The sequence below is a fragment of the Amblyomma maculatum genome, chromosome 7, assembly GCF_055883805.1.
Source record: "Amblyomma maculatum isolate TAMU_Amacu chromosome 7, ASM5588380v1, whole genome shotgun sequence".
In the NCBI taxonomy this organism is placed as follows: domain Eukaryota; kingdom Metazoa; phylum Arthropoda; class Arachnida; order Ixodida; family Ixodidae; genus Amblyomma; species Amblyomma maculatum.
In genome coordinates, this window is record NC_139350.1 from 60280232 (window position 1) to 60299026 (window position 18795).

Sequence of the window (18795 nt, forward strand, 5' to 3'; positions counted from 1 at the left end):
GCATCTGGCCTTGCTAAAAATGTCCTTCTTCTCATTATTATTATTATTATTTTTTTCTAGTCGGCGCGTATTGATCAGACTTGCCATTCTACTGATCGAAACCTGCCTTCCGGCGTTTTGAGAGTGTGAGGCGGATGTTTGACTGGTGGTGTTGGGGAAAGACATTTATTGGCTTAGAGCATTCACAAGGAGGCATGATTGGACCAGCCCTTAAGAGGCCAGTCCTCACAAGCACTAGGTGGGGTCCTTATTGTACAGGACTCCAGCGTCGGCCGCTGCCCGGGCGCGCTCAACCAAGGCCTTTTGGGCCTGTAGGGCCGAAGAGCGAGAAAGACATAGGAGCAAAATTATTTAAGACAAAAAACTGCTGGAGAGATACTGCCGGTGGTCCTCGCTTGGGAAAGGAGAGCACAAAAAGAGGCAATGCGGCGGCACAGCCGCCGATGTCGTATAACACGCTCCCGCGCATATGGGTTGAGTTAATGCATGGTGGTGTTTCCAGGGTACACGCACGTACACAGGCCCGGTACAACGTTAAAATGGCGTGGAGTCTGTCATAAACTAAGACATGTATTTTAAGCAGCACTCCTCACAACAGAATAATTCGTTCTGAGAAGATCACACTTGCAGCTCAGTGTCTCAGCGGCACCAATGTACGCATTTTCGCGGGTTTACACAATAATTCATTTCGGTCCCCGCCTCTTCCTCCCTCGACTCACTGCTCAGCTGCACCCCCCTGAGCACTGCGCCCGGTGCGGAACTCATCGGAGCGAGGTTTCTAATTTGAACTTGAGGGCCGCCTCACGCCCTGTTGCAGCACGTAGCGAGCAGACGACACTCGTATTCCGCCGCTGACCCCGCGCTCGTCCAAGCGGTGACGTAGAGGCACGTGGCATCAGCAAGGGGACCGCCCCGGTGTAGGATGCTGTGAGATTTGTCTCGCCCCCTTGCTTGCTCTCGTCTACTGTGTCTATCACGCTTGCTCTCCATGCTTTGCACGGGGGGTGGTTACCTGCCGAGCGTCTTCGGCTTTCCGCACGCTATCTCCAAGAGGCCCGCATACGCCCACAGTTGTATATGCCCTGAAGAGTAGCTATGTTATTTGCAAATGACGACGATGATGCTGATTTTACGGTGCAACCTGGAAGGTGCGTCAATGCGAGCAAAATGATTGTTTATGGGCAGCTGTTATTAATTTAGAGGAAGCTACGGCTTGCCGGAAAGAGAAATACTCGTTGTCGTAATGTCCCGGCAAAGTATAACTTAATCATTCGTCTATATTTCGTCTCCTCCTAGCTCCAAGCTTGCTAATCTCTTTTCGGACAACGAAGCTGCAAAGACCGGTAACAGTTCACTAACGTACACTCCTCCGAAGCAACCGTCAGTGGGTAAAGCCTCGGGTGAGTCGTGCCTTTCGCAGTCTTAGTGCCTACCGTGCACAAAACTGCAGAGTCATGAGCACGTCGTACTGATCTTTTCTTTTCTTTTTTTTTTTCTTGCAGATAAGCAGTCATCTTCGACATTATCTCTACTACACGCTGCTGCTGTTCAGGCTTTTAAGTAGTGAGTCATTATCCCCTTAGTCACATTGGTTATACACACTTCGAGGATTACAGAGCATCGCTACTGCACCTTGCATTGAAAGTAATTAGAAATGCTGCCGAGATCAATGTCTCCAAACACGCGCTGCGTGTGTATCGAGCCTGACAAATGTTTCCGAACTGTGCTTGATGACGGTGCTCTCCGAACGTCGTCTTATGCATTAACATCGCATTCGGATACATGCGTGAGGAAGTGATGTTTTATTTACATGTCAAATTTCTACGGTACTCGCTTCTTATTTACTGCGCATGCATTGTCACCTTCGTAAGTTCAGTTGCACGCCGTGTGGTCGATCAGTCATATGGCTTGCGTACTAAGGCTTTCCGACGTCAAACCCCGCATACCAACACCACTACTTTTTTTTTTTTTTTTCTGTTTTCGAAATTTTGCCTGGTGGGTCTCATAGTAGCTGTGTGAACATGACTCAAGGTGAAGCACAATAGTATGCATAGAAGCATTGCTTAAGCAGAACATTGTGTTTGAAAAATAAATCCCGCCCATGGATTATTTCAGAGCAGGCCAATCACATTGGTCCTGCTGCAATAAATTGCCTTTTGTATTAATGCTGTTGCGCACAATTAAGTTTATAGTATCCCATAACATTTTATGCAACCTGTTACACATGATTGTGGTATTATGAGGGGTTTAACATCCCAAAGCTGCACATGGTCTATGAGAGATACCGTAAGGGAGGGTTCCAGAGTAATTTCGACCACCTGGCGTTTTTTAACCTGCACTGACACTGCATACCATGGGCATGTATGCGTTTCACTTCAGTTGAAATAGGGCCACTGTGGCCAAGCAGGCAATTGTTTCAGCTTGTGTTTGAGGAAACAAAAGGTGGTTCCAACAATAATGGAGCAATGCTTGTTGCTGCCTATAAATGTAATTTAAAAAAAAAAGAAAGTGAATTGGGGGGCAGTAATGAGAGACTGACCATTCCAGGTGGTGGTTTTTAAAGAATACATGCATGCATACATTCTTACATGCATGCATCTTATGCTCATGCAGCCATGGACAAAATAATTTTGTAGTGCTCATAGGTGTGCATAGAAGAGGGGCAGGGGGGTGCGGTCGCCCCCCCTAATCCTCTAAGGGGGCGCCAAGTTTACCCCTATACCTTCACCCTGTCTGATCTGTGCCGTCGTTTCCAAATTTAGTGTTATGGTCATGCAGATTTCATTTTGCTATGCTGGCGGCCGACATACTGTTGCGTTCCTAGCCACCTTTTCCCCCTGAAGGCCGAGGACTCAAGGAACCGTTGTGAGAAACACATCGTCATGTAATTTTAAATTCTGCATCCATGGCGACGCTTGTTTTGTTCCTTAAGCATACAATATTTTGTATGTGTTGCTACTTCATATAAATATATAAATTATTATAACCATTCCTCATTTTCGTGTTTTGTTTTGGCTGTAGGGGCCTTCAAGGAGGGGGGGGGGGGGGGGGGGGCACTATGATGAAACTTCACTCCCCCAAATGCAGAACTCTGTGCACGCCTATGGAGATGCTCTAACTAAAATTTGGAGCACTTGTAATTTCCTAATTGTGTGAATTGCTGTGATGCATGTATATGCAGCAACTCCCACAGCCTATTCTTATGTGCTGTGCATAAGTTTGGAGCACAACTATGAACATTTGCCTGCATATGAACTTTGCCAGTACTTAGAGGCAGCTTATGTGTATGCAGTCGATATGCACACATCTGTATATTGTCAAGGAGCTTCCTCACAACTTTTAGTTAATTTTTCTGTTTCCATGTTGTTTTTTGTGTGTGTATGCAAGATCTCCACAGCAGCACAGATTTGCTGCTGAGATTTTTCATAATTATCCATTGCCTTTGCCATGCTGCTCACAGTGGTTGCTTTTCACTTGTTGATACAGTCTTTGTTCTGCTGCAGCTTCACACTGCACTTGGGGGTGTGGGCTTAAAAAGTTGGCTGTGATTTGGTTAACCCTAGTTAAATTGCAAAAGCAATGGCTGCATGGCTATGCTTGTGGCTGTAGCTTGTGGTTAAGTGTTTGGTTTAGCTCTATTGTATGGACAAGAAAAACTGTTAAGGTAACGACTAGGCTTTTATTCTTTATACCAATCATGACACTGCAATGATCAGTGAAGTAGTGGGACTTTGTTTACACTCTGCTGACGACGTGCTGTGTATCTGCCAAGGCTCTGTGTAAAACAAAGTCTAAACTGCTTGGCTTTACTCAGTTGTGTGGTGGTTTAAGGTTGGTGCTGGCTCAACTCGAGTAGAAACCGCTCCTGTGCAGCTTGAATGAAGGTGGAGTACTTGACTTTATTAAAGTCCCTCGTCACGGCAATCAACTCCTTTTCAGTTTGAATAGGCATTCCGGTAGCCAGAATATCCAACGCAGTTTCAACGCTGTCCTGGGGAGATATATACACCCCAGTTGCTACGACCCCCGTCTTGCACAGTTTTACACAGCGACGACAGCCGTCGACGGCGACTTCATCTGTTGGAGCATGTTCCGATGAACCAGCGTTCCACTGAATGCATCAAAGTTCACCGTCGTTTTAGGTAGTGGTGGTAAAGGCGTTTATTTATTGCATTTAAATATGGGGGTACACTTAAGCTTCGCCTTTAAGGGTATGGTGCGATAGCCTAGGCTACCAGCCCACGTATAAAACCCCGCTTTAATCAAGCCGTATGAACGTGCCTTAGAGGCCTATAGGAATAACGTGAATACCAGCGTCTTTGCAGGCTGATTCTGACATAACCGTTCCATGTGAAACTAGAGACCCAAGTTGGCAGCTCCTGCCACAGTTTCCTTGCGCCTGCCATTTGTGGCTACGTCATACGAGCATACGCGACGAGCTGAGCTGACTGGCATGGCGTTGCTTTCACAACAAAAGTCAGCAGTCCTTATAGCGTTGTAGCTAGAGCGGTGCACGGCTTGGGCCGGCCCGAAAGCCCTTACCCTGCTCGGATGCAGGCCGGGCTCTGGCCGCTCGGAAAGCCTCTTACTCGGTCTCAAGCCGGGCCTTGGTATATTTGCCACAGGCAGGCCCGTCTGGGCCAGAGACACCGATCTCAAGTACACGCAACTTGTGCAAAAGTGCGTATGTGGTTATGGTGTGCAAGGCACCCGAAATGCACAGTACGAGGTGTTTTCCTGCGTCCTCCCCGCACGAGAATTCTGAGTTTTTTCCCTTTCCCAATATTTGTCCACCTTTCCAGGCACCCCCGTCATGAACAAATCTTAGTCATCAAGTACTGAGCAGAAAGGCCCTTGTGGGTTATTCTGTTTAGTCCTTTTTGCATCTTCTGCTTTGGTCATACTGACACTTAGGTTTAGACATACATTTCGAGATTTCGCCATGCTATCGCCTCTGTTGCATCTTTGTGTCGCTTGTTTAGCCTCTGGAAATGGTATATAACGGCTAGTCAAAGCATCCGCAGTCATTGAGTATCCTCATTTCTCGCCGCAGGCAATGCAGTGGCGGCGCCGTGAAAGGCACTAAGCAAGAAGAGCTAACCGAGTATCCGGCCATAGAATCAACTCCTTGCTCAGAGTTTGAGCCTGCACTTTGTTGGAGAAGCAAGGAGGCCATGTACCCATAAATTGATCTTTTTCTTAGAAGTGTTTTGCTTAGTCTAGCCACAAGTTAGACCAACCAAAGAGACTCAATTGAGCGCTGCAGGATTCATGATTCGGGAGCACGGCACAAACCTAAGGCTTTCAGCAATGCATAACTTAGAAGGATAATTTCATAGATGGGTTGTACCTCTATGTATTTTACAAATTTTTCATCTTAAATGTCAGAACTCATCATTTCAAGGTCATAAATTAATTCACAAACCTGAAATTATTTCATTTCTTGTTTATCAATAAGGCATTGTCAAGGGCCTTTGAATGCTGCTGCCAGTTTACTTAGGTCGTTTTGGGCCAGTGAAAAGCTGCAGTGGGTATTGGACTAGTTATTTCATATGGAAAGCACTCACTAACGATCATTTCATGTCAACCATTGGTTGCCACTGACATAGACCACAGTAGTGAGCATTCTTATACATCAATACCTATGCTCCTACAGTGGTGCATAACAAACAGCAAACCCGCAAAGCAACATAAAATTTTTGTCTAAGCCTCATCATACATGCCTACAGCAGTGGTTTTCTGAAATTAATAGGTGATTGCCAGATTTAACAACTGATTTGTGACAGATGCCTGAGCGTTTGTGTACAGATTGGTTGCTTTAAAAGCAGAGTTGTCTTTAGCCTATTGCTTTATTGTGCCTTCATATGTGTTGTGGACAAATCATGACTGTCTCTGTTTATTTACAATTGCAGTTGTTGTCACTGGTGCATGTAAAGTGAAGCCATATTTCTGTCTGTGCTTACGTATCTACCTACCTCGAGCATTTGTACTGGTACTAGATAAAAAGAAAAAAAATCTTGCTTTATCAAGGTTGCGTCTCGTGTCTTCTTGAGCTCATTCGTCAAAGTTTTAAAAATGTAGCTTTGATTTTCTGGAGTTCTTCTTGTCCACTTTGCATTATTTCCAACCTTCCTCTTTTTTTTCTCCAGTGAAGGAAAAAAGCCAAGCAACCTGGGAAGGTTAGGAATTGCAGTTCTAGGAAACCATGAAAAAAGAACAGTAAGTTGCAGAAGTTCTGAGATCCTCTTCTAACTAGGGTTGCAACAATGCATTGACAGCAAGTATAATTGTGGAAATCTGAAAAAATGCAATCTTTTGGCAATATGTTGGCACCACTGATGTGTGGTATTCTGTATGGCTAAGCTTGCACTGAACCCTCTGCCCTTAGTGTGAATTTGGTGTATTAATGCCTTGCTTCTGACAGATATTGCCTGCCCAGCCATGCGTAAGCCATGTTACTTTTCTTTTTTTCTCTCGAGTCAGTGCTTACGTCATAGTCATTCTTTCCTTTTATCTAGGTTTATAGCCAGTTCTGACGTCCAAATGCTGCTTTCATTCTTAGTCTTTTTCTCTGACATGCAAAATACACTTAGACAGCATGTGTACAATTGTCTTGGCCCTGCATATTTTTCTTGTCACTAATGTAACAGTGCATTACTAAGTGTGGGGTGGTGCCTTTGAGGCATTCTTGCAGTGGTACCAAGTAAGAAGAAAGGGTTTCGGAAGGGGCAGGGGCCAAATCCTACTGTTACTAGAGAGTTCCTACTGTGCTGCTTTTTTAGCACACTTGCAAGAAACTGTGCAATGCACAGTATGACCCGAAACATATTAAAGTAACTTTTTCAGTCGGATTTTAAAAGTTTGTTTTTAGACATTTTGGTTTTTTTTGCGCACTGTACAGCCACTGCAAAATTTATGCATGCTTAATTGGTGTGGGGACTGAAGAGCGCAACAGTGGTATTGCAGAGGGCTTTTTCTAATGGTTTGTACAATCATTTTCATTCCAGTACAGCCTCATTTTGTACAAAGAGAAGCAACAACAGGTGGCTAGTGCTGCGATAAGCCCTCAGTTTGCCATCAAAGTAAGTGGAGCTTATGTTTCTTACCTGTCTCAACTGTTCTGGGACTGCCTCATATGGCATCATTCATATATGAACGATGGTTTTTGTCGTGCTGCCAAATACAAATTTCTGTATGTTGGAACATGTAGCCCCATCTTGGCTGATATGCATTTTCGGCTTTCCATATGGTCCATTTTATTTAGGTCAGGCAACAACACAGAAGAAATATTCATTTGAAGTTGAGTATTCTGAAATGTCGACAAAAATGGCGTTGAGCTCGCATCGAGATGGGCTAAGAAACCAGTGTCATTCGTGTGATTCCGATGCTTCTACTTAGTTTTTTTTTTTCATGACAGTAGTAGTAGCAAAGGGTCTGAAAACTTGTCAAGTTCCACCTTTAGCTCAGATGATGAATCAGTCAAATATCAGCCTGGAACTTGGCTAGTGGCCCAAGGAAAGCGTGCCTTTAATGTCGGCTCACTCTTGAGCGGTTACATGTGCTCACTCTGTGGTTCTGCTGTTTGATTTCTGTTCACTCGGGTTTCAGCAACAAGGAAAGCTCTGGCATATGAGTTGGCTCCTGCTGAACTTCAATAAATGCGGAGCTCTTTCAGCCACAACAAGTGGGGTTTGAGCTCCTATATTTGTGAGAGCATCTCTCCTACCTGTCTCCTTGCTAGCCCTTTATTTCCGCCACCCCAGTTCAGGTGCTTCAGCTCATTTCGATAGTAGATACCGGGGCAGGCAAAAATCTTTTCCTTCCTTTATTATTTTTATTTTATTCTATAATAATGAAACCACTTACTACTACTACTTCTAGAGCTGATTTTAAATTACAGTGGCAAACTGGATCACACTCCGCCACCTTCTGCGAAACCTTCCGCAAAAGGTGCACAAAGTTTGACAACGCAAAAACTATAAGCTCTTCTATGAGCAGAAGAAGATCAGGCTGATAACAAATGTCAATGTTATGATAACAATTCAGCAATGTTATGATAACAGTGTGCAATCAAAATGGACTTCAGCATATTAGTTTCTTTGTAATTTGCTTCTGTTCATGTTGTTAGTGTAGTTGAGGGAATGGGTGCATCACACTTGCAACATTTGCTGCAGGAAATAAATGTTGGCCACTGTTTTTGCGCAACACTAAGAAAAAAAAATATCTGCAGACAGGTAGGCAGAATTTTTCAATTAATAACAAAAGGGATAGTGTAGCATACTTTTTTTATATTCTGAATTAATCTTTTGGTGGTGTCTTATTTTGATATTCGTGCCTTTTGTTATGTTATGGATGTTTTTCAACAAGGTCGCAGGGCGAGATATTTTTTCTTGATGCCATGTATAAATTTAAAAAAAACCATTCTGTATGTATTTAGAAGGTTGTCTAAACAGCTGCATTTCAGTATTTGTTATAGACCTTTGCATCAGGCGAGGAGGAGGTCGAAATGCCTCCTCTCTAGGCTGTTGAAAGCTGGTTCCGTAGCTGCTTCCACTACGCTAGCGAAACATGCACACAAAAGCCCGGAGATTAATCCAGTTTTGTTTATAAATTTTTTTTTTGTCTTCACTGACTTGCAAGGTTTTGTTTACATGGTTACAATTTGTTCCTGTTCATAAGAATCTTGTCAGAGCAGAAATTGCACTGCATTATAAGCTCCTGTAATTATACGAGAAATTATTTTTGAATTGCTGAGCATTTACTGAGTTATTTGAGGTGGAAAAGAAAAAAGGCAGCAGCGACTAAAGGGCAAGGATAGTGACCTATTGAAAGAGCTTTTATGTCGCATTGTGAGGCTCTAGGGTCACATGACAATGCCAATTTAGATTGGCAGTTTGTGTCTGCTTCCCTTTCTTGGCACCGGTTCATCAGGTTGAGGCAATTGTGTTTTACTGTGTTAAAATGTATGAAATGTCAGCATCGGCTCCTCTCATTTTGCGAGAAGGGAGTGCATTAGTGTGTGTATTGTTTTTGTTTTTTTTTGCCTCGAAGCTGGACAGACATGAATAGTGAAAGACTCTTGGGAAATAGCACTTTTCCTGTGCAGTGCACCAATCTTTACCTATTTCAGAGCATCACGGATGGGGCTTACTTATTGTCGCATATTTGAAGAGACTGAAGAGTAATAGTAGTCCCTCAGTGAATTAGGGGAAGGAACAGAAATATATAATAGTCCCTCAATAAAGGGGGGGGGTACCATATGAGACAAGACAGTCTGACCCTGTTTAAGCAGTAGTGACTTTGCTTTAACGCTTTCACAGAGCTTTTCCAAATGCTAATGTTTCTGGAGGGCAGCAGTGCTTTGCACTGAGTTTAACGAATGTGAATTTGATTGCATTATCAGTTTTTCATTTTACTGCTGCGTAGTCTTCTAGTAGTAAGTCCTTGTGGAGGGTGAAGTTAGGTTTGCTGGGGGTGGATGGCACTTCTGGAGGGTGGAGCTCTATGAGTGGGTGGTGGATGATGCCTCTAGAGGATAAAGGTAGATCAAGGATGGCAGTGAGCGGGAGGTCAGCCCCCTACTAGTGGTGTACTGTGGGTGGTGCATCTGAAGGGTAGGATCTGGCACTAGTAGGCTTCACTACTGACGCGCACCAGGCTCCTAAAAGTGATACTATATTACGGCTTTAAAATAGTCAGCAACAAGTAACAGATTTTTTATTTCGCATATGCAACAAACAAAAGACTAGGCTGCATGGTCTCATTCGTCCCTTTTTTTCCATGTTCTTTTTCGCTGTCGTGCTTATGTAAAGTAGAAATCAACTTTCCTAGCTTTTCTTTCCCTGCATATAACAAATTATTTTTGCACCAGCAAAAAAAACTATTTCGATGCAGCTTGTTTCTTTTTTTTTTTTTTGTACCTTTATGCTAGAGACTTTTTTCGGTGATTGTTTGCCCCTTAGCACTGTGATGCACTACCTCTTTTTTTGCTTCATTTTTGTTGACAGCTCCTGGGAAACAACTTCTTGAGCTTTGCCGATGAGAAGCGCTGTAATTGGTCCGTGAAGTTTGAGAATGAAGAGGCAGTCGCCAATTTTGTGAAGCAGGTTGGTTTCATACCTTTTTGACACTTAAAGATTGTTAGACAAAAGCTAGGAAGATTATTGCATGTACTCGCTGGTAGAAATGAATTTTGTTGTGACATGTCCTTACAGGCTGTCACAAACCCCCGCCTTTACGGTCAAAAGAGGTGCGGGATCCCCTTTACGATTACTCGTCGTTCCTCTATGAGGGTTGTGAACACATTTAAAAGTTAGGCCGGTCAACCCGTGAAGCACGTGTGTCGGTGTGTGATTGAGGAATAAGTACAAATAGGTCGCTTTCTTTTACAAACAATTGAAGGTTTATAAATAGCAGACCAAAATTACACTGATAATAATAGAGTACAATGAAAGAGAATACAACGCCACGACAAGATATTGATAAAGACGAAGAAATAAATGATAAGAGAAAGAAAAAAAATAACCCGACAATGAACAAAACACTGTGATAAAAATATGAAGACTATAAAGATAATAAAGCAGGTATTTCAGATATTATAAGTATGAGCAAAAGTTACATAAGAACACAGCGTAAAAATACTACTAAGTCAGGTCAAAAGTTAACAAAGCGAAAATAATGTTCGATTGAACAACAGTCCGTGGCGAATGAAATTCTCACGTCTTCTTGTTTGCTGAGGCGTCGAAGGCTGTGTTGCTCGGTAGCGGCGGCCGTACAGGTGCAGAGGACGATGCGTCGATCGCGGGCCCGAAGAACACAATACGCTTTCGGAGCACCGCGGAGTGGCCGGAAGTTTGAATCTTCCCAAACGCACTGGTGAGGGCGTGCTGCTGTCGGTTATTTTATACCCTCGGCCGACTATGCAGCAGCCGCGTCAAGGACAGGCGGTCACTGCCCCATCGGCTTGTCGAATCTTGTCCAGAGGAGCGACGGAGTCCCGTGAATTTCGCTCTATATTCCAGCCATAAGCTCCCGCATCTTCCGCTGTATAATAGGTGAGGCAGCTTGTGACACTGCCCCCCACTGAAGAATATTGCCTCGGAATATTCTAGAACTCCACAAGCGCCGAGAAAGATGTTATTACGCCCCTATAGAGGGGTGCAGTAGATTGTGTCCGTTCAGTGCACTGAAGATCGTTCGTCACTCACTACCGTTCATGACGCGCACCATATACGCACTGATCTGAACCCGCACACACCACAACACTGTAGTTCTTCAGTCATGTCTTGCGCACATGTCACAAGTCACGGATCACTGATAACAATCAAGTGCACATATATACAGGCACATCGTGTACGATTTTCATTACACAATCAACACAATGCAGCTATGCAGTAGTGCAAGCTTAACAACTATTCCAGCCGGCTCATGTAATCTGCTCCCACGTTCTCGCTGCCTTTAATATACTCGACACGGAAGTTGTATTCCTGAAGCTTAATACTCCAGCGAAGAACGCGGCTGTTTGCAGATTTTGTTTCTTTTATGAACTTCAAAGGCTGGCGATCCGTCTGAACGAGAAACCTTCTCCCGTATAGGAAGACTTGAAATTTCTCGATTCCCCAAACGAGCGCTAAAGCCTCTTTCTCAGTGGTTGAATAGTCTACCTCTCGAGGGAGCAACTTGCGGCTGGCATAGGCAACTGGGTGCAGGATTCCGTCATGCGATTGAAGCAGAACGGCTCCAACACCTCTATCAGAAGCATCTGTTCGCAGGACGAATTCCCGGTCAAAGTCTGGCAATTTCAGAATTGGTGCCTCAGCCAGTTTTTCCCGCAAGTTCTTGAAAGCCCGTTCTTGCTCGGGGCCCCAGCTCACGACTGAAGGTTGACCTTTCCGTGTTAGATCTGACAGAGGACAGGTTAGGTCAGCATAGTTCGGGATGAAATCACGGTAGTAACCCGTGAGTCCTAAGAAGGATCGGACCTGCTTCTTTGTTGTCGGCCGTGAAGCTTCTTGTATCTTCTGTAGGGTCTTGGTGAGGGGTGACAATTCTCCGGACGCAATTTGGTGGCCCAGGAATGCGACGGTTTCCATTCCGATCTCGCATTTCAGCGGTTTGATGGTGAGACCAGCCGCTTCAATTCGAGCAAAGACCTCGTACAATGTTTGGAGATGCTGTTCCCATGTCGCACTGGCAATGAGAACATCGTCGAAGTAGTACGCCACGTCGGGAATATCGGCCAAGATGTTCCGCATCAGCTTCGTAAAAATGGCTGGCGCCGTCTAAATACCGAAGGGCATATATCGGAATTGAAAGCGCCCCGTGCCAACCGTGAAAGCAGTCATCGCCTTTGAATCGGGTGACAACGGTACTTGCCAATATCCCTTGGATAAGTCCAGCTTGGAAAAGAATTTCTTGCGGCCTACCGAGGCGATAAAGTCGTCTGCACGTGGTAAGGGCTCGGCGTCGTCTGCGATGACCTCGTTTAACTTCCGAAAGTCAATGCATAGCCGATGCGTCCCGTCGGGCTTGCGTACGGCGATCACAGGGGAATTGTAGGGCGACTCCGATGGCTCAGTGATGTCTAATCGGAGCAAGTCGTCCACTTCTGATGCAATTGCCTGTCTCAAAGCGTACGGTAGCGGATATTGTTTTACATTTATCGGCCGGTCGCTCTGTAACTTCAGTTGGCACTCGATTAGCGTGGTCTTTCCCGGAAGGTCCGAAAATATACCTTCGTACTGTTGCAGAAGTTTCTTGGCTTCATTCTGCTGTACGTGGCTCAATCTCTCGGAAATGTGTACATCCCCGATAGACTGTGTCTGGGAGGGCTTAGGAAGCTCAATCTCTCCAGCGTCTGTGTCTTCTTCTGCCGATATTACTGCACCGACAGCTGCAACAATGGTGTCGTCTTTCCTTTGCTGGTATCTCTTCAGCATATTGATGTGGAATATTTTTGTGGCATGGCCCAAATCCACTTCATAGTCGACATCGCCCCTGCGGCTGATGACCGAAAAGGGACCCTTCCATTGCATGAGCAGCTTATTGTGCTCTGTGGGAAGAAGAATAAGAACCTTCTCTCCCGGTTTGAGTGAGCGTTTGCGGCTCTTGATGTTGTAGTAGCGGCTGTAACGCTCTCCTGCCCGCTCTAGCTCTTCGTGGGCAAGTTTACAGGTATTTTCCAGTCTGTCCCGTAGAGCAAGCACATACTCGTACGTCGTTCGCAACTCGTTAGGGATGGTTGCATTCGTCCAAAGCTCTCTAAGTACAGCCAGGGGTCCACGTACATTTCGCCCATATAACAGTTCGAATGGGGAAAAGCCGAGGCTTTCTTGGGGCACTTCCCTGTATGCAAACAACAGTGGAGCCAGGTAGCGATCCCAATCGGTTGGTCTCTCTTGACACATGCGCTTGAGCATTTGTTTAAGCGTGCCGTTAAACCGTTCGACTAGGCCGTTCGCTATCGGGTGGTAGGGAGAGGTATGCAGCTGTTTTACTGACAACAGACGGCTAACCTCCTTCATTACTTCGGACGTAAAATTCGTGCCCCTGTCACTGAGGACCTCTCTGGGCACTCCTACACGGGAAAACATTTCGACAAGTGCTTCGGCTACCCTTTCGGTCTCGACGCTAGGAAGTGCGACTGCATCAGGGTACCGAGTGGCATAGTCCACCATGGTCAGGATGTACCGATTGCCTTGAGCGGACTTCGGGTTGAGGGGACCAACGATGTCGATCGCCACCCTCTGAAACGGTGTCTCAATGACGGGCACTCGAACCAAAGGCGCTCGTGTGGTGTGACCCTTCGGAGTTGTGCGTTGGCACAGATCGCAAGAGGCAACGAACCGCTTAGCGTCAGCCTGCATTGCTGGCCAGAAGAATTCTGTCTGAAGCTTCAGTAGGGTTTTCTTCGCGCCTTGGTGGCCTCCCATCAACCCATCATGTGCCAGCTTGAGAATAGCTGATCTGTACTTTTGGGGCACAACAACTTGAGTGTACTCCCCGCCCGACTCGGCGACGTATTTCCTTTGAAGGACGCCGTTAGCAATGAAAAACTGGTGGCTACCCTTTCCTTTCTTCGCTTGCGGCGGGCCTACGCGATCGAAACACGAGCGTAGGGTCGCGTCATTCTCTTGCTCTTGAACCGCGGCATACACTAGGGAGGCCTTGCAGGACTTTAAGCTTTTTCAGCGTTTTATCCTTGCACGCCTGCGCTCTAGTCACTACCGGACAAGCTTCAGCGGCATCCGAAATGGGTGCGGGGCTCTCGGTGTCAGGCACTAGCTCTTCAACTTTTACTGCAGTGGACTTCGTAGTCTCGCTTTCTGTTGTCTTGTGCCAGTTCGGATCGGGGTCGTCTGCTGGCCTAGCACCTTCCACATTTCCCAGCACCAAATCGTACAAGGGATTCTCCATACACTTAGCGAGAAGTCGTCCCTGAAAGTACGGGGTGTCGACATCGACCCAAGCTTCTGGGAGCATTAGGACTGAGAGGTCAAGTAGGTAAACTGGAGACTTCGTATCGGTGATATCTTCTTTCCGTACTAAGTCCTTTCTTACCACCACCGTGTTGCAGCCTGTGTCTCTCAGGACTCGGACTGTCTGGCCTCCGATCATGCCGGCTACGACAGGTAAGCATTCCCTGACGGCTCATTCTTTACTGGTGAACCCAGCGTTGATGACGGGGATCTTCCCTCCATCCTTAAGTTCGAGGTATCCGTTCTCAACACATACTGCAGCGGACTCCCGATTTTCTTCTCTCTGTTTCGGGGCCCCATTTGCCCAGCATCTCCAGCTTGGATGACCTGGTTTTCCGCATTTGTGGCATTTCTTGGGCGGTCCCGATCCGTCGGATGGGGCGGCCCGGCAATTTTCGGGGCGGTGTCCCGTGCGTGAACAAATAAAACATTTCTTTTCATCGCTGCTCTTCGCATCCGATGATTGAAGCAAAGTTTCCCTTCTCTCGGTCGTCTTGGAGACGGCGTTTTCTGCCTTATTCTTCGGGGTGCTTTGCTTTCCGAAGTTTGACCAGCCATGGGCCTCCACATACTTTTCTGCCCTTGCTACTGTTTCAGAGAAGGATGTGTCCTTCTTTTCTTTCAAAAACATTTGTAGCGGAGTGGCGCAGTTAGAAAGGAACTGTTCCTTTAGAATCAGGTCAAAGAGATCTGCGTACTCTTTCTTTGTGTCCGACAGCTCTATCCATCTGTCTAGGAAGTTCTGAAGACGCGTCACGAACTGTGAACACGTTTCCTCGTTCCGGGGACTAGCAGACCTGAATTTTTCTCTGAACCCTTCCTCTGTCATACGGAAGCGAATCATGAGTGCCTGCCGGAGCTTGTTGTAGTCCAAGCACTCGGACGCAGACATGCGACTAAAAACGCTGAGCGCTTCGCCGCTTAAACATAGACTAAGGGCTGTAGCCCACTGGTCGCGAGGCCAATTCTGACTCTCAGCGACGCGCTCGAAACGCATGAGGTAAGCGTCAAGGTCGTCCCTGCCCTCATTAAAAACCGGCATCAGCTTGTGCGGGCTTATGCGTTCGGGCCGAGCGGCTTGACTCTCCCCCGTTTCTGACCTTGTCTCTCCGGTGCTGTTAGCGTCAGTTGCCGGATTATTAGGTAGGTCTCGTCGGAGCATCAGTAACTCCTTTTCTTTTTCCATCTCCGCTATCCGGAGTTGGGCTTTCTGCGACTCTATTTCCTTTTCTTTCTCCATCTCCGCCATCCGGAGTTTAGATTCTAGTTCTGCCTCCTCTTTCCGCCGCGTACGTTCCTCATTGCGTTCTTCTCTGCGACCAGCTCGCTCCTGATCTACCCATTTGAGCAGCTCTTGACCCTCAAAGCCAAAAGTTCGGCCATACTCAACAAGCCGTTCTAACTCTGCATCAGCCATGTTAGGTGGAAAGCGTTATGCAGTGCTAGGATACAACACTAAAAAAATTGCACCTACTCCTCTCTCCCCCACCGACACTTGGTTGACCAGTCCTGTCGCGGACGCCAATTATGTCACAAACCCCCGCCTTTACGGTCAAAAGAGGTGCGGGATCCCCTTTACGATTACTCGTCGTTCCTCTATGAGGGTTGTGAACACATTTAAAAGTTAGGCCGGTCAACCCGTGAAGCACGTGTGTCGGTGTGTGATTGAGGAATAAGTACAAATAGGTCACTTTCTTTTACAAACAATTGAAGGTTTATAAATAGCAGACCAAAATTACACTGATAATAATAGAGTACAATGAAAGAGAATACAACGCCACGACAAGATATTGATAAAGACGAAGAAATAAATGATAAGAGAAAGAAAAAAAATAACCCGACAATGAACAAAACACTGTGATAAAAATATGAAGACTATAAAGATAATAAAGCAGGTATTTCAGATATTATAAGTATGAGCAAAAGTTACATAAGAACACAGCGTAAAAATACTACTAAGTCAGGTCAAAAGTTAACAAAGCGAAAATAATGTTCGATTGAACAACAGTCCGTGGCGAATGAAATTCTCACGTCTTCTTGTTTGCTGAGGCGTCGAAGGCTGTGTTGCTCGGTAGCGGCGGCCGTACAGGTGCAGAGGACGATGCGTCGATCGCGGGCCCGAAGAACACAATACGCTTTCGGAGCACCGCGGAGTGGCCGGAAGTTTGAATCTTCCCAAACGCACTGGTGAGGGCGTGCTGCTGTCGGTTATTTTATACCCTCGGCCGACTATGCAGCAGCCGCGTCAAGGACAGGCGGTCACTGCCCCATCGGCTTGTCGAATCTTGTCCAGAGGAGCGACGGAGTCCCGTGAATTTCGCTCTATATTCCAGCCATAAGCTCCCGCATCTTCCGCTGTATAATAGGTGAGGCAGCTTGTGACACAGGCACATGTAAAAATTGGACGGTAGAATCGGAAGGTTTTTCTTTTTTTGTTCTGTTTAGAGAGGTCTTCTGGCTCCTATAAGGTCATGTATATTATGTATGTCGCTGTTTGTTTTAAAGAATGAAATACTATATGCTTCTGAATTATCTGCCATAAGTTATCCTACAAAGGCAATCTAAACAAACCTGAGTGGAATACATTTTGCCACACATATAGAGCTGTGATGGTGACTGCTGTAAATTAAAACGTGGTATGCATGCAACGAGGCTGTCGTTCTGAGCACTCCTGAAGCTAGTGCATTTTATGAACTTTGAAAGTAGTTACTGGCCCTGAATGTATGAGGTGGACGTGGTTGTTGCCAGCGTGAGCTTTTGCAAAACGTGCGGGCTAAAGCTCTTGCATCACTGATGTGCTTGCACTTCTCTCCCATTTTAGGCAGTTATAGCAAGGGCCCTCAGTCTCTCTGTCAATCTTGCTGAGCTCACCAACTGTATCTGCCAAGACTTGGTGCTTCCTGGCGAAAGTGAAGGTGACAGCATCGGCCATGGCAGCACAGCAGTCATTAAATACACTGCCTGGCTCTTGACTAGTGACTGCAGCCTCAAGAAGGCAAGTGCGGTGTTGTTTCCCCAAAGGTGTACTAATCAAGCCAGTTTTCAAGTCTTAAGTTTTTACGGGGCCATAAATTCTAGGTGCCGAGAAGTCCAGATTATAGTTGTCTTTTGACAGTATTAGATATGCCGATGTCTGCATAGACAGTATTGTGTGAAAAGAAAACGTAACAAATATTTAGATAGTATGTGGAAGCTTACAGCATGTTTTCCTTCACTGTGGGTAGCATTGCTCTGAGATGACCAGAGTCATAAACTGTGGATAATAACAGTATCCTGGGCTTGTGTGAAGCACGGAGTTTGATAGTGTAACATTTGGTATCTTTTGCGGTTGGAGTGAGATTTGTCTTTTCAGTGGTGTTTTAATGATGAGGCTGAAAGTACACAAAAGCATGAAAGAAAAAAAGACAAGCCTTTATTGTTGTTGCCAGATTCTGTGTCATTTATCGTGGCGAATTTCTTGGAATTTTGTTTTGTGCTTTTTCCAGACTGTTAATGTGGAATTAAGAGTTACTTGTAAAGTAAAACCTCATTACAAGAGACACTCAAGAGACCTGAAAAGAAGGCCTCTTGCAACCAAAGTCTTTTGTTACCAAAAATTCTTACCATCTCCTTAAGTGCGGCAGTTTAGATTTTCTTATAGAAATTCTGTTCCATCTCAGTATCCTGTTTTGTTGCAATATGTCAGGGGCCGAGAAGGAGTGCCTCCTCTTTACTGGGAAGTCAAAGTGTCCCCGTTGTTTCATTTATACAGGAATGTGATGCCAGTGGCTGAAACAACAGGGACACGTTGACTTCCCAGTCAAGAGGAGGCACTCCTTCTCTCGGTCCCTGACATATTGCAACAAAACAGGATTCTGACATGGAACAGAATTTCGATAAGGAAATCTAAACTGCTGCACTTGAGGAGTTGGTACGAGTCAGCTGCATTGCATGAGTGTACCTGGGTTGCCTCTTCTAAATAGTGAACAAGTTACTTTAGGGACCTGCAAAAGTTGCCCTTAGTAACAGTGTGTCTCTTGTAACCACATCTCTTGTAATGGGATTTTACTGTACTTGTTTTCAGGTCTTTGACACAACTGAGAGTGATGAGCCTCAGAAAATTAAGGTTGGAAGAGGAAAACAAGTGAAGGTGACATTTTTGCTCTTTGGCTTGCTTTCTTTTTTGTGTTTGCTGCTTTGTGTGGCATTTGAAACAGATTTTCTGGCCTGTGTCACTTAGTGCAAGGAAAACACCGAGGGAAAATAATTGTAGTGAAGATGCCACATATGTGACACATTTGAACCATGGGGGGAAGAAAGTATATATTTTGTCATATTT

General features: G+C 45.5%; 1 protein-coding gene across 2 annotated transcripts in view; it reads left to right on the forward strand.

Annotated features, from left to right (window-relative positions):
• The first annotated feature begins 936 nt into the window (after positions 1-936).
• The window catches only part of LOC146183534 (FK506-binding protein 15-like), a 138827-nt gene continuing 120968 nt past the window's right edge, over positions 937-18795 (forward strand). The window contains exons 1-8 of one of the 2 annotated variants that reach the window (XM_084609128.1): positions 937-1148; positions 1297-1400; positions 1503-1563; positions 6150-6219; positions 7008-7082; positions 10008-10106; positions 17299-17472; positions 18541-18606. In XM_084609128.1, the coding sequence (XP_084465254.1) occupies positions 1096-1148; positions 1297-1400; positions 1503-1563; positions 6150-6219; positions 7008-7082; positions 10008-10106; positions 17299-17472; positions 18541-18606 (702 nt within the window). In that variant the 5' untranslated portion in view covers positions 937-1095. The remainder of the gene's footprint in view (positions 1149-1296; positions 1401-1502; positions 1564-6149; positions 6220-7007; positions 7083-10007; positions 10107-17298; positions 17473-18540; positions 18607-18795) is intronic. The other variant, XM_084609130.1, reaches the window with a different exon arrangement.